The sequence below is a fragment of the Odocoileus virginianus genome, chromosome 3 (assembly GCF_023699985.2).
Source record: "Odocoileus virginianus isolate 20LAN1187 ecotype Illinois chromosome 3, Ovbor_1.2, whole genome shotgun sequence".
NCBI lineage: Eukaryota > Metazoa > Chordata > Mammalia > Artiodactyla > Cervidae > Odocoileus > Odocoileus virginianus.
In genome coordinates this window covers 7,271,954-7,287,366 of record NC_069676.1, presented here as the reverse complement: position 1 = coordinate 7,287,366, position 15,413 = coordinate 7,271,954, and the positions used below count along the sequence as shown (strand labels likewise).

Sequence of the window (15,413 nt, the reverse complement as noted above, 5' to 3'; positions counted from 1 at the left end):
AAGAGGGCGGGGCATTCTCCCAGGCCGGCTCCTCTCCCAGCATGGATTTTAGCAACAGAAACTGCAGTTCAAGGGAGGCTGGGGGCAGCTGCTCGCACCCTGGTCTGCCTTTGGAGGGCCTGGGGTAGGAAGGTGGTCAGTGCATTAAGTATGACCAGGATAGGACACTGTGTTGCAGGGAGAAGGTTGGATGGGGTTGGGGTGGCCTGTCATCTCATGGCCTTGGTGGGGAAACACTTTTTTCCGACACAAAAGAGGGACAAGTGGCTTTGAGCTCTCACCACCTCCCTGTAGCCATGAGCAAGAGAGGCCCACCCGGGGAACTAGTGCGGACAAACTGCACTGGGGCCCTTAAGGATCCAGGGAGTGGCTATCAGCTGCCTTAGAAAGGTCACCAGGAGTAACCCCCCCCCCACCCCCGGCTGCACAGAAGTGCGGGGCGGGGCTTGCCTAGGGCGGGAGAGAAGGTGGGAGGCACCCAGAAGACCACCAGGACCAGAGGACTCAAGGGGCCGGCGGCGGGGACCAAGGGGTGCCAGAGTCTATCTGGGGCCGTCACATCTGGCTCATGTGCACCACTCGCCTCGTGGTAGGAAGACAAGACAGGAAGTGCACAATTTCACCACACACCAGCCCCAAGACACCCCCCACACAAAACTCTCTAGAGAGGGTTACATGAAGATGGCCTCAAGTACTGTGTGATCTTTATTCCATGAACATCTTGAACTCAACACAAATTCCAGCTTTACATAGGATGGTAATTGTACAAAGAATTAAAACGTTTTTGTAAAATCTGATTAAAACACTGATTCCTCCCCACTCCCCCACAACTCAAGGGAAGGAGATGGGACGGAAGGCAAGGGCAGAGGTGCAGAGTCCCCTCAACTGAACCGACTGGAAGCCTCCGCACCAGCAGACACCTGGCCCCCCACCCTTCCCGAGAGCAACTTCTCTGGCCCGGCTGGCACCGCCCGCCGCCCGCACACTGGAGGCTGCCGCAAGGGTGGGCGGGCTTCTGCTCTTCCTGGGGCACCAGTGCCAGCCCGAACCAAACGATCGAGTTCTCTGTCAGACGGAAGCACCATGGGCAAGGACAGGACCCCTGAACAGAGAAGTGCAAGGATCACACGGAAGAGCTGGCCTGGGGCTACAGCCTCTGTGCCCACGAGTGGGAAGGGGTGGGGGTGGCACACAGGCTGACGCCGTGGGAATCTAGCCTGCCATTTGTTCCAAGACGGCAGAATCTTCCCAGAAAGACAATGCCAGCAGCTTCCCAACTGTCCTGTGGGAATCTCTGGGCATGAAGCCCCCGGACCCAAGCCAGGCCAAGCAGTACTGGAAACACATCAGGAACAGGCCAAAGGGCAGCTCAAAATAGTCTGTTTGGCAAATGAGCTCAACTGGAAGCCGACCGGCTGGAGGATCCGGGAGCAGCTGAGGAACTCCCAAGTATCACCGCAGGGCCCGAGGGGCTCCGGGGAGGCTGAGCACAGAACCCAAGGCCAAGGCCAAGGCCAGTCTGGGGCAGTTACAGCTGCTTGGGCCCAAGGTCCCAAGGAGCTGGGGAGGGGGTCAGGGCTTCCATGCAGGCGCTGGCCAACTGCACCTCCTCAAGCTCGCTCCCAGGTGCAGGAGGCTGATCCCAAAACGCCAGGAGACAGTCAGGCCTCGAAGTACACACCAACTACATTTAAAACAAACACTATTCCTTAGGGGACTTTTCACGCCAGGCAGTTTTCTGCTGAGATGTTGGATTCATGACCAAAAAAGGGCTGATGTTTATTTTTAGAGCCAAAAAAAAAAAGCCTATCCAGTGCCTCTCAGAGGGCTTGGATGATATGGCCCACCCGGTGACTCCCATCACTCTTGGGGGATGAACTGAGGGGAGTACTTGCACGTGCACGAAGAGGGCCCAAAGGCTCCAATGCCCTCACCACTGACTGGTCCAGCCCTTTCATGCTACTACTAGCCCAGATCCCGAGGCGAGGTCGCCCTAGCCCAGCGGGGGCGAGGACTGTGGGCTGGAGGAGTCAGGTCAGCTGGAGGCACAGCCACATCTCCCCAGATGTCCCTCACTCCCAGCCTGCCTGGCAGCTCCTGCAGTCTGCATCTATGTACCTGGGAAGGGAGGAGTGAGGCTGCCGCCTAGGAGGTACTTTCCCTGTGCAACTTTAGGAGAAGAGGCCAAAGAAGTTGGGAAGATGCCCAACAGACAACAGTGGGAACAATGAAAACGGAGAGAGGACTCCGGGGGGCTGAGAGTCAGCTGTGGCTGGTGGGAGCCTCTGGCCAATAGAGCCTCGTGGGTCACCAGAGAAGGTAGACTGAGGGACAGCCCCGAGGAGCCATGGGCCCAGCTGGCCTCGCCTCTAAAGCCTCGCTCCTCACTTGGGGAAGCTCTAGATGTTACAGTGTTCTTCCTGAGGCTGAGTTGAGTGAGATCTTCCCTGGGCTAACATCATCGGAAGGTCCAGGAGGGAAGCAGTTAGGATCCAGAGTCCCCCCAAAAGAGGGAGGGGTGAAGACAGAAAACGTGTTTGTGATGGGGCCTTGCACACGGAGCAGCACCACATGAATGTGTGTGCAGGGGGATTGTCATCACCCTCTGGGAGATGCCACCCACTCAGAGGACCCCAGACGACCAGGGAGGCTGGGCAGAACAGCCAGGCAGTCTTTACACAGGAGGCCCGGGCGGGCGGGCGGCCAGGCAGGCAGCCTTCCCGGAGGCGGGACTAGGTGTGAGCTGCTGGACATGACTAATCCACCCCGGGGGACAGGCCCAGGGCTCTGAGGAATTCCATAACTTGATGGAGTCCTGTCCCTTTCACGGAAGAAAATGGACTTAAGCTATAGCTTGCTGGGAAGGAATCTGGAACTGAAGACCGTTTTATTAAGAGTCCGTGTCCAATGATTAGGCAGGACCTACGTAGAGGGAGAGAGAAACCAGTGTGAGAGAAATGGTGTGGAATGTACCGTTCAAGTCACAAGAACAGAAGAACTGCAGACCAAGCCAGCCTCCGGTGCCCCGCCTGCTGTCAGGGCACGAGAAGACAGCGTCGCAACTGGGAGCTCCACCCCCTGCCTGGCCAGCTGTGGGTGGGGACAAGCCCACCTTCCCCTGAGAAGGGCCTCAGATCAGGCACGCATGGATGTCTCCAGAACCGCCTGAGCTGGCTCATGCCTCTAAACAGAATGGCTTCCAGTAACGAGCTCCATGTGTGCCCACTGCGTGCTGGGGTCTCCTTTGCTGGGCTCTGCTGCTGAGAGATTAGCCCACCCGTCCTCCTCTCCTTGCATCACTTCTGAAGTCCTGCGTGGTGTGCCACGCCCACTGGGCACCCACTGATTCTGTTGTTACCCCCCAAGATCCGCTTTTCTGCACCCTATCTCAGCGAGGTAATGCTGACCCTGCCTTGGGGCTCAGCTGGAAGGAGGGAATGCCCCTAACAAAGGAGCTCTGGAGTGGAAGACCTCTAGCTAACAGCCTCTGCATTCCTCTGAACTCCAAGAAACAAAACAAAATTATAAGAAAGAGGAGCCAGTGACATATACTGTTAAGAGAACGAATTAAAAATAAAAAAAAGTTGAGGAAGAAAGTTGTCCTTTCTTTTTTCCCAGGAATCGAATGCAGCTTCCTTTGACTGGGGAGAGGGGCTGGGGCTCTTTCCCACCAACAGAGCAGAGCAGATGCTTCTGTTAGAATCACGGATGCAACCGACACTGCACTCCCATGGTCCCCAAGTGTGTGCGTGTGTGGGAAAAACCCGCCCACCGGCTGCTCTCTCATTCAAGGCACATTCCACAAGGCTCGCCCTCGCCCGTGAAGCCCTCGAATCCCTCCCTGCATGTGTGTGGGTGTGAGGGGTCACCTGGCACTGCAGGCAGATTGGCTATAGCCCCATCCTCCAGATCTCTTCCTGCCCCCACCCCAGCCAGGGACTTAGCCCGTCCCCAAGAGCAAGCATCACACCCTTGGAGTGGGCAGCAGCAGGCCTCAAGATGGGACAAGAACTGAGTCATTCCAAGACCCAGGGTCGCGGAAGCTGAGGCTGGTTGTCTAGGAAGAATGCCCCACGGCCTCTGTCTGCACTTTCCAGCTCAAATCTTTCCAAAACATACAGCATTCCTTTTCCCCCTGGAGCTATTAAGAAACACCCACATGCTCCGATCCTGGGAAAAGGAAACCAGGAGACTAAAATAGCTGGTGCATGCTCCCTCTGCAACTAGAAGACCAAAACCAAGTCCAAGAGAATGCTCTGAACTCCTATCCCAGGGCAGGCTAGGGATGCTCCTGAGAGGGACAGGAGGTACTGGCCAGCCCTGTGTGCCCATAAAACCTGTGGGTAGCACTGGGGAGGAGCCAGACATCAGCAATGGGATGGGGTGAAAGTTTACGCTGGCTCAGGGGCAGTGGGAGGCCCTTGTACCACTGTCTTTGTCCCAATACTAAACCCTCAAGCAGATTCAGAGTTTAACCACAGTCAAAGCTCAATGGAAGACTATGACTCAGGTAACAGTTGGGTTCAAAAGACATGGTGGGTCTGGCCAACAGTGCTGCATGCTGCTCAAGGGAGGAGGTGCACACGGTGGCCTGGGACAGAAAGACTCCCCCCCGACCCGTCTGTGGATGCACCGCATCCCTGAACAGTAGCCCTGTCCCAATAACCAGAGCCCTGTCCTGAGCAGTTGGCAGCACCCTTGTCTGTGGGCAGTGGCCAGAAATGAGACCACGTGCCACTGCCCCGGCCCCAATTTAGTGCCTCTGGTCAGTTTCTTTTGGTGATTCACGTCCGGGGCTGTGTTGGCAGAAATGACAAACACAAGCCCTTCAGGAATTTCGGCTCTAATCCAAATGGAAACACAAGAACAAGAAGGGTGAAACAGTTAAGCCCCCAAAGACCAAGAGAAATACCCCTAGTTCCCCCCACCCCCGCCCCCTGCCAAGGCAGAACCACCTGTACCTAGTCACAGCAATCTACCCAGCTCCATGGACCCCACACGAGGAACCATCCAGCAAGCAAGCAGTTTCCTGTGCAGGAAGGTGGTGGCAGACAGCCCATCCCCTGAAACCAGGGCATGGGCCCCCACTTGGGACCTGGAGCATCTGAGGTGCAGGGCACAAACCTACAGGGTGGGTCCCTCCCAAGAGCAGAAGCTCTCAGTCGGCCCCCGGAGCTCTCCAGAGCACACAGATGGCAAAGGAAAAGCCAGAACCACAAAGACAAAGGACAGCCTCGCAAAACCAAGGTGGGGAGGGCGCCTGGGGAGGAGGTGAGGCAGTGAAGGGAGCCGCCAGGGCTGGACTGCCGGAGCCTGGGAGCCTGCAGGCTGGCGGCTCCGAGACTGTAAATCTCGCCCTCCTTCCCGCCAGGACAGCTGTTCCCAGGACTCTCAGATTACTTGTTGCACAATCTTTCCACTTTCTTTAAAGGAGGAAAAATGTGAAGAAAAAAAAAAAAATCTCGGCAGCAGCAGAGAGCTGCTGGAAATGCCGTCATGGTTACTCCACAGGAGGCGGCAGCAGGAGGGGTGTAAGGCACTCAGGAGTCAGGGACAAAGGCCACGGTCACGGATTAACGACTGGGACACCGGGTTATGATGGTCATGACACCCTAAGGTGCCACGTTGGGTGGGGCCCGGTCGTGCTGTTTTAGCCATCAGGTCCTCTGCCAGTTTCAATCTCGGGTTTTCTTTGGTAGCTCAGATTCTTATGAGAAAAGGCTGCAAAACCCCTAGTAGGAGAAGCCTGCTAGAAAACACAGGAGGTATAAAACCTCAGAAGCAAAGGCAAACCTGTGGTTTGGCTGGAACTGAGATTGAGAAGTCAGCAGCCACCTGGAATGCTAATTAAGCCCAAGAATACAGCCATTCACCCAGAGGAGGGCGCTGGGCCCTGGCCTGAGGCCCCACTCTGCCTCAGCAAGCATGGGGTGTGGTGCCCCCTACTGGCCAGCAGATTCTAAAAATGCACTGGAAGGGGGAGCTGGTCAGGAAGAAAGAAAAAAGGGTAAAGGATAGAGAGGTGACCAGCAAACTACCCACAGCAGTCTCTGCATACCACAGGAGCTCAATAAATACAGAACATCCTCAATGGATTTCACATCACCTGGGCCCACTGAAAATGAGCTAGACCAGAGCACTGATGTCCTAGAGAAGGCTCCCTTCCCCCTCCCCCTCCCCTGGGAAACCTGGTGTCCTTACAAGGGGAAAAGAACAGTGACAAGGTCCAGGAACCCCCTGCCCCACAGGACCCACACATCTCACTGCAGCACCACTCTTTTCAACTGCTGCAGATAATCCTCACACCTCCTCGGCACACTAGATCACATTATCTATCTATGAGAACTAAGGGGAGCGTGTCGTTTACTCCCAGTCACAGTGAAGTATCAGAGACAGGGTTAGGTACACGGAAGAATACGCCAGGAGTCCTGCTGCCCGCTGTGGATGTGCACACTGCAGCCTGCCTGGAGGGACGGGCCCAAGGCAGGCTTGTGGGTGGTCTGCAGACTGTCGACTCAGCCGATGAAGACACCTGCCTGCCCACCACCAACCCTATTCACTCAGAAACAGAAAGTCAGCTCCACCTCACAGAGCAGCCTAGTCACCAGGCTTCTTCCCAGCCTCTCCTCTGGGCCAATCTGAGCATCAGCTCCCCTGAGAATAACCAGAAATGCTTGTGTCTGGAGGAAAGGTCCCCTGCCCCACCACCAGCACAGCTCTAGGCATCTCCACCTGCCCCCGCCTCCCACGTCAAGGCTGCTGCTCAGCCGCACCAGGGGGCACACGTGCACGCCCGTGGAGCACTGGAGAGAAGGAACTGTTAGAGGTACAGGACACGCATGTCCAAGTGCGTGCAGTTAGGAGCAGCCAATGCAGCAGTGAGCAAACTCCGGGGAGGACGGCAGTGCTCTAAGCCCCGAGAACAGCGGGGCCAAAAGCAGGCTGCTCCACACCTGCTGAAGCACGTCACCTGAAAGGGCCGAGTTGCAGGCAACGGTGCTGCTGGGGGACTCTGAGGCGGGGCAGGGTCACGCCAAGATCAGTTCCATCATCTACCCCCTTTCCTCCTTTCCCAGGGCTCTGCAGGGTCAACACCACTGGCCACTTGTCTCCTCCACCAGCCCAGGTCAGGGGTGGGGTGGAGGTAGGTGCTGGGATACCCACCACCCGAGGTACAGGTCAGCATGGTGACCAGGAAGATGGACAGATGGGAGGGCCCCGCAGGCTCTTATGACTGCCGTCTCTGCTCCCTGGTAGCCTGGACAAAGGGCGGAACACAGGCAGAAGTGCAGTAAGACTACATCAGAGACACCTAACCTGTTTCAGAGTCTTCACTGTCAGAGGAGCTGGACTCGCTGGTGCTCTCCGACTCTGAGGACGAGAAGCCCTTCATCTTGGAGGAGCCAGCGATCACATCAACTTTCTCAGCTGCAATAAAGCAACGGGGACAAGAGTCAGGCAGGGCCCAGGGCCCCATGAGCCAGAGAGCTGCTCCCAAAGCCCGGCTGCTGTCCTTCCAGACCCCGGCCCTACACACACTTCCCAAGGGCGCAGCTAGCCTACCACGCACAACAGCCAAAATCCTGGCTTATACTCAACTTTCAAGGCCCCTTCAATCTCTCCAAACACCCGCTCAGAGTTCACTGAGGACTGGGAGACCAGGGCAGGAGGGAACTCCCTCACCAGGGACTGCTGGAGTATGCTCCCTCAGCTACTTCTCTGGCAGTGGGGAGAGGGCCTAAGGGGACGTGACAATCCGAGACAAAGCGAGACGAAGGCGGGCCCCAGGGGCCCTCCCAGCACCTTGGTGTGCAGAGGGAGGCGGGTGTCACTGTGTGCCACCCTGAACAGAGGGGAGGGGTGCCAGGGACCCCACGTTAGTCTGGGCTGGGATGAAGGCTGTGTGCAAGGCCCTGACTCAGAATCCTAAACCCTGCGGGTCCTGAGACAGAACTATGAGCCAAGACAAGGCACTGATAACACCAAAGAGCTACTTGGAAGACTTGCAGAGCAGGTCACAAGGAACTAGAGAAGACAGCAGGCAGGCGCAGTGCCAATCTAATGCTTTCCTCCTAGCCATGTCCCCCACCCCAAAAAGGCCGGGGGGGGGGGGGGGGCGCGCGGGCGGTGCCTTTTGGGGAAGACTCAGAGGCAGCAACTGGGGATGAAGACTGCTGATGGTTAGAGCAAGGCTTAGGACCCCGAGGGCAATCTGCCAGAGAGGTCAAGAAAGGTGCCCCACAGTCCAGGGTCGAGATTGATGTCACAACCCTCCAGAGGCTTCCACGTCGAGGACACAGACTTCATAATTGGAAATTTAAACAGCCTGCAGAGGGAGAGGGCTGGGATTGGAAGGTCAAGTTAACTAAAGGTGCCAATGGGGCCTCGCTAATAGGGGTGCACGGGCAGCACCTGGCCCCACCTGCCAGCCCTCTCCCTCACCAGGACCAGGAACCCCCAGCCCCACCCCAGAGGGCCGAAGGGCACCTTGAGGTTTCCTCTTCTTCCGCAAGCAGGAGGTGACATAGCGCTCCAGCTCACGCAGGGTGGATGGCTTCAGGGTCTCGAAGTCGATCTCGATCTCATCGGGGTTGGAGTTCTTGAGGGAGGGCTCCCGTGACTGAATGATGTGCACCACGCGGCCCAGCTTCTCGCCAGGCAGCTTGTTGATGTCCAGGCTCAGCTGCCGCTTCTCCTCGTATGACATGGGCTTGCACTTGTCCTCTTCCTCCGACTCATATGCGGGAGGGGGCTTGCTCTTCAAGGGTGCTGGCTCCTTCTTGCTGCGAAGGGGTGATGCAGATACCATTAGGAATGGGTCCCTGCAGAAAGGGGGCACCCATCCCTTCATTTAGGGCTTGGGGAGGCTTCTACAACCCCTCCCAGTGGTCTTCACAGGGGACAGGGGACACTGGCAACACCTTTCTGTGAGAGCGCAGCTGAGGTTGAGACCAAAATCGGTGAGCTGGGGGCGTCTCGCTACCCACCACGCCCTACCATCCTCCCTCCGAGGCCCGTCCCAGAGAGGGGGCATTTGTCAAGCGGGGGCGGCCACAGACCTCGTGCTGCTGTTACTGCTGTTATTTTTCTTGGTCTTTTTGGGAGGAAGTTCCTTGGCTTTGCTTTTCTTATTCTCCTCCACTTCCTCTTTCTTTTTGTGCTTTTCTTTTTTCTTTTCCTTTTTGTCTTTCTCCTTTTTCTTTGGTTTGTTCTGCTGGGGCTGTGAAAGCGCTGCAAGCTGCTCGTGCACGGCTTTGAGCTATGGTGCAGACAAGCAAGACACACTCTTGTCATGACCTGCCGTCTCACCAGATATCCACAGGGCCCAGGCCCACCCAGACCCTTGAACCCCAGGGCAGACCAGTGTCTTCCCTGTCAGAGAAGCTGACACTGAAGCCCCATGACCATCACTGGTCCCAGGAAGAGGGTCCCTAAAGCGGCAGGGCAAGAGTGTATAGACACGTATGGGCTCTAAAGGCCAAGTTGCAGGGAGAGGAGCATCCAGGAAGCCCCAGGAGATGGACAAACTGGCTCAACCACCTCCTTCCAGACACCAGAAAGTTCCAGAACCTGACTTCTGCCCAGAGAACGGCCATGTCAGCCCACGTCCATACCCACAATGTACGTGTAAGTATGAACATGCACTGACTAGGCACAAGGGGGCCAGCTGGCACGCGAAGCCCAGGACCCCGTGCACACCCCTGCCCCCAGTGGGCTGCCCCCGACCTCGGGGGCCCTCACCTGCTCCTGCAGCTCGGCCAGCCGCTGGGCCCGCTCCTCCTCTGAGTCGTCGGTGGAGCTGTCACTGTCTGAGGAGCTGTCACTGCTGCTGTCACTGGAGGATGGCGCGGCAACAACCTTGGTGGGAGGCGGCACTGCCGGGGAGGACACGGCTGCAGCAGGCTCCTCGGGCTCGTCCGGCATCTTGGCAAAGCGCATCTCGAACACATCCTGGAGGCGGGGGAGGGAGGGGAAGCCGTGCCCATGAGGGCTGCTGGGTGCCCGGGGGGCGCCTGGGCTGTGGCTCCACACACGCCCTTAGGCTGGGAGGGCTGACTCAACAGGGAGCAGAGGGGGCTGGGTCGGCAGTGACCCCCTTCCTGCCACTAAGCTGAGGTGTGCGCAAGGGCTCCCGACAGCTCTTCCAAAACTCCTCTCTCAAATCTCACTTGGAGGTGAAAGGCACTCCCAACATGGCCTGACAGTGGTGGAAGGAACAGAGCTGGTTTCCCAGCAGGATTTTGAGATCTGTTTTAAGCCCAGAGAAAGTCAGTTTAATACAGAAACTCACACAACAGAAGGGGGTGGGAACCTTTCTCAAGTACAAGCAGATGCTTGAGAGAATAGCAGGGCCCAGAAGGGCCACAGGGTCAAACTCCAAGGCTGCTATTTCAAACTGGGGTGTATTTGACAGGGCACAACCTAGGAAACTCTCTTGATGTCTCTGGAAACACATCTTCAGGTTTCCCCAGGCCCAGAGAGTTGGGAAAGCATGATCCGGGCAGCAGACTGTGGTACTGTTCCCTCCCTGCCAGATCACTCAGTTTGACCTCCTCCAAGGCAGTTTCTCCTCTCAAACAAGGTGCCTGCCTGAACTCTGCTGAGTGGGTTTGAGGTTAAGAAGGGCAATGGCTTTCTATATTTATTCAGAAATAAATCCTGGAGCAGATCCAAGGGCAAGAAGGAAGAATAATAGGAGAGATGACCAGACATCATCATTGTTCAGACTGCTAGGCGCAAGACCCTGTGGGCAAGACCATCTCTGCCCACAGCGCCCTGAATGTGGGCAGGCTCAGGCCCACAACTGCCCCCCACAAGCATCTAGAAGAGCTGGGCCCACACTTAGGAGAAGTGTGTTTAAGAAGGCGATGGAGCAGCTGGACCCCAAGAGAGGACAGCTGCAAGCACTTGGTGCTGCTGAGAGGTGATGCTTTACCAAGCAGAAGCTACCTGGTGTCACTTGTCTGCGAATCAGCCCCCCATGCCAGCTGCCAGACAGCTCTACCTTACCACAAGGGCACCCCTGTTCTTGCCCCACAGGCTACGGCTGTTGTAGAAATGAAGCCTCCTTCCACTCCCTGGCTGCTTCTGGCCCTTGACCTACTAAGGCCCCAAAGCCAAACAGCAAGAAACATGGGACAGGGGGCCAAATGGACTGCCAGCCTCTGAGGCTGTGCCCAGCTGGACATCTATCATTCCATGGTCTGTTCCAGCCCTAGGGGGGCCACCCCAGGAACACACTTGGGCCTGTGTGCCAGTGAGCTAAGCGCTGCTGCAGAAAACCTTCCAAGTGATCGAGTCAGACCTGCACCTGCTCTGTGGTAAACAAGAATGATGTGCTCCTCGTCCTCAAGGGGCAAACACAGATTGTTATAATGTGTCCTAAGTGCTAAGGCAGAAACAGCAAAAGTTGGCAAAGAGACTGTGGGGGAACCTGAGACCTAAGAATGAAAAGAGGGTAACAACAGCTGCAGACACACAGGACGGTACAAATGAGAGAAAGGTCAAAGTGGCGTGGGGTCGGGCAAGAGACAGGAAAACCCAATGAGCCACACCCAGGGCGAGTGTCTCAGGAGAGGGGAGTGACAGGAAGGAGCTGTCATCAGCAGCACATACCATGAGAGTAGGGCTCAGGCCTTCTGTGCTAGGACGGTAGTGTCTTGAGGTGAACCCATCTACTCTGCCTAGCATGACATGACCTCCACCCCACTCCAAGAACCTAGGCCACATCACAATTCTCAACATCGGAGAGAACACTGGTTTCAGAGAGCAAGTATCTCTTCTTACTATAGTGCTGACCAGAGCCATCTACCCTGGGCAGTATCAAACTCATGGAGGAAGCTCCACACCCTCTTTAGTGACAGAGATGCTCAGGTGCTAGGAGGCGGCAGTGTCCGAAGACTCTCAGGCAAACCAGCCTCCAGCTGAGCAGAGTTGGAGACCAAAGGGGAGGCGCTGTCCGGTCAGCCCTTCTTTGCCCCACCTGCATACTGCTCTCGGACTTAGCCATACCTGGGCATACCAGGCTCAGGGGCTGGGGGCACGGAAGTGGGAAGCAGAATTCAGGCCGTGGAGGCCCACTTGGCCCCAGGTGCTGGAGACACAGCCACGAGTGGACACTCAGATACACATCCGAACACACACAACCATACATACACTGGAGGTACATCGGGGCCCTGCATATATGTGTACCTTCCTCAGTTTAATGTTTTTCCCTTGCTGTAAAACAACTGTGTACCACCATGAATTTGCACTTTCTGCCAAAATAAAACTCTGGTAATCCACATAGGCACAAAACTTTCTAAATTACCCCTCCTCCCTTCACAGAACAGAGCGCAATGAACAGTACCAGCAGCAGCTCTGGGCCCAGAAGCTAGGCTAGCAACCCTCAGCTCAAGTCACCTGCAGGTTCCCAAGGACACCCTGAGACCAAGGGTTCCTAGCTGTCTTTGTGACCACAGCTGCCAGGTGGTGGGATGTGGGCTTTCTAAAGATCCAGCATTTGGAGGCTGGACGATAAATATAAAGTGGATTCTTTCCCATAAAACATTCTGGATAAACCCCAGCCCCCGGGCACAGCAGGTCCCAACTCCTCTTACTGAGGCAAACAAGGGCCAGAATTTTTTTGCTCCTCCTCCCCAGTAGGCAATCTAGCCACCTAAACCATGCTAATCCTGGAAAACTTCGAAAGAAGAAAAACAAAACTCTAAATACTACAAAACACAGGAACTGTGTTCCAGAGATGACCACACAGGACCTGCCACGTCGACTCTGCTGAAGCAGACATCCCTACCCCCTACCGGGCGTTTTACTTTCAGTAGCATGGAGACCCAACCTGCGAGGGACAAAGCAAGCCGGGGACAGAGGCAGCCCTGTGCTGAGTGGCCCCGCCGGGCACTGCCCTCTGCCCCCCCCCCCCCCAAGTGGGCCCTTCTCCAGGGCAAGGATCTTGTCCCATTCCAGCCTTGCATCTGGAACCAATGTTTAGAAAAGAGCTGCCATGTGGCAAACACCTCGGTGTCCGTGCTATGAGTAAACCCCATGTTTGGGCATGCTCATGGCACTCCCAGAACAAGAAAAATGGTGTGTGTGTGTGTGTCTGTATGGCTCTGAGGACACCGCTGCCACCTGGTGGCGATGTCTGAGAATTGCAACACAGGTATGAAGGCTGACCAGCTCCTATAGGAAAGGCAGAAGTAAACAATAAAAAAGGCAACTTTGTGAAGAAAGCAGACAACACAGCACCAAACTGAAGACTGTGCCCTGTCCAAAAACAAAAAACCTCAAATAAAATAATAAACAGTCAGCAGAAATAAAAACCTTCAAGTCTGAGTGCATGTTTAATTAACAATAACCAGGTTCATACTAATAAGGTTTTCTTTTCTTTTTAAATACGTAGAGTTTCAGGACACCAAAGGCTGACCCAGACGAGCCCAAGTGAAAGAACATCTTAGCTCCAAGACGATGACATAGGAGACAATATGCTGGTGAGTGTGGGACAATGCGTGAAGCTAGCAGAGCTGGGAGACAGGTGGGCAGCAGAGCCTGAGTGGTCTCCGACAGACAGTGACCCAAGGTCACCAAAGGCCTTGTGCAAGTCCTTGCTTCTGGAAGCATCCCACAGCTGACAGAGAAAGCCCGGTGTGAGGAAGCCCCACCCAGACCCCAGGAGAGAGCCTGCCGCAGGATGTGTGACTTGGACCGTGTGACAACGGGTGGTCCAGTCTGCTCTGACCCTGAAAGCAGAAGCACAACCTGGGGTCCTGGGGAGAAGAGGCTGGGAATTTTCATTACGTGTGATTTCAAAAAATTATAATGATGAAAACAGGTAACAGTACTAAATGTTGACTTTATTCTCCATAATTTTTAACTCCTGCTCTTTCTACTCAAAATATATGTCTCTGGTGAAATTTGGGCACATGTCGTTCCTTGTTTCTTTTTAAAAATAAAAAGAAAGAAAGAAAAGTGGAGCTAGCTCACACATTTATGTTGTAATCTGCCCCCTCCCTCCCACCCATGGGTGCACTCCACAGCGTACACCACCCAGAACCAACCTGAAGGGGCCACGAATCCCACCCCATTGGGGCTCCACGGCCACACAGAACGTCTAGAAGCAGCCGCCCTGCAGCGGGAAGGCAAACCTCATGGCTTTCAAGGCTCTAGTGAAGAAATGCCTGCAAGTGAGCAGGTACTTCAGCTCACAACTGGGACAAAGTGTCTACCTGGCAAGAGCGTCCCTCGCCGACTTGAGACGGGTCTGTTTTGGAGAAGAGTTGGGCCATGCACAGGATGCACACTCTTCCAGCCAAGGGGAATCGAATGCAGGGGGTGGGGGTGGGGGGGCTTTCAGTGGAACACCCCAAAACGCCCAAGACCAAAACCAACCACCCTACTTTAATCAAAAGACAATAATCCCAATGTAAAATAAACCTGTTAACCTGACTTTAGTCCACTCTTCCAAAGCAACATGGCATTATACCAAAGCAAGCGACAAGTAAAACCTGCTGAGGCCCACAGAGGCCTGGCCCACCCAGGACCCCAGCCTGCCCTGCGGCAGGACGCCATACCCGGAGCTGCCCCAGAGCCTCACCTGGAGCTTGCGGGCCATGGCCACCACCTCATGGTCAGGAGGGTTGTACTTGTAGCAGTTAGAGAACATCAATCGGACGTCGGCACCAAACTCCTGAGCATCACGGTACTCACGGGCCTCCAGTTTAGACTAAAAAGACAAGACGGGTCCTGGTTAGTCACGGATGCCCCTGCTCCAAGAAGGGCTGTCTGCAGGAGCAGGTCAACTTCTCAGTGGCTCGGAGTTTAACCCAGACCTCAGTGGGGAGAAGTTATTACCTCAGTTCTCAGCATCAGGTAGACACAGAGATACTCTAACAATAAGTCTCAAGGCCAGGAAATGCCCTGCTAGCGTCTAACCCACTGTGCCTGGCATGAGCACACACGATCCACACAAAGCTTAAGCTACAACTGTAAAGAGAGGGCTGGGCCTAGTTCTGACCTGGCCTGTGTTGTTTTGTTGACGTTGGACAGGACACCAATCAAAAGGAACACAGCAATGTCCTCTGCTCTGCCCAAGTTTGGACAGGTTTACTCCACTCCCACATGGAAAAAATGCCAAAGGCTTAAAATAAACAAAACCAAAAATGCCAAGAAAATGCCAGCACTTGGGATTTCCCTGGTGGTCTAGTGGCTCAGATTCAGAGCTCCCAAAGTAGGGAGCCCTGGTTCAACCCCTGGTCAATAACTAGCTCCTGCATGCTGCAACTAAAGATTCCACATGCTGCAACTAAGACCCAGCACACCCAAAGGAAAAAAAAAATATATATGTGTGTGTGTGTGTATATATATATACATATATTTAAAATGCCAGCACTCATATACCTCTTAAGAGCCTGTCAAAG

The 15,413-nt window shown here is 55.2% G+C and overlaps 1 protein-coding gene across 2 annotated transcripts in view; it reads right to left on the bottom strand.

Annotated features, from left to right (window-relative positions):
• The window catches only part of BRD4 (bromodomain containing 4), a 72,160-nt gene that overhangs the window by 8,639 nt on the left and 48,108 nt on the right, over window positions 1-15,413 (bottom strand). The window contains exons 8-12 of one of the 2 annotated variants that reach the window (XM_070462682.1): window positions 14,591-14,719; window positions 9,742-9,951; window positions 9,060-9,259; window positions 8,488-8,822; window positions 7,318-7,428 (exon numbers count right to left, since the gene is read on the bottom strand). In XM_070462682.1, coding sequence (XP_070318783.1) covers window positions 7,318-7,428; window positions 8,488-8,822; window positions 9,060-9,259; window positions 9,742-9,951; window positions 14,591-14,719 — 985 coding nt within the window. The remainder of the gene's footprint in view (window positions 1-7,317; window positions 7,429-8,487; window positions 8,823-9,059; window positions 9,260-9,741; window positions 9,952-14,590; window positions 14,720-15,413) is intronic. The other variant, XM_070462686.1, reaches the window with a different exon arrangement.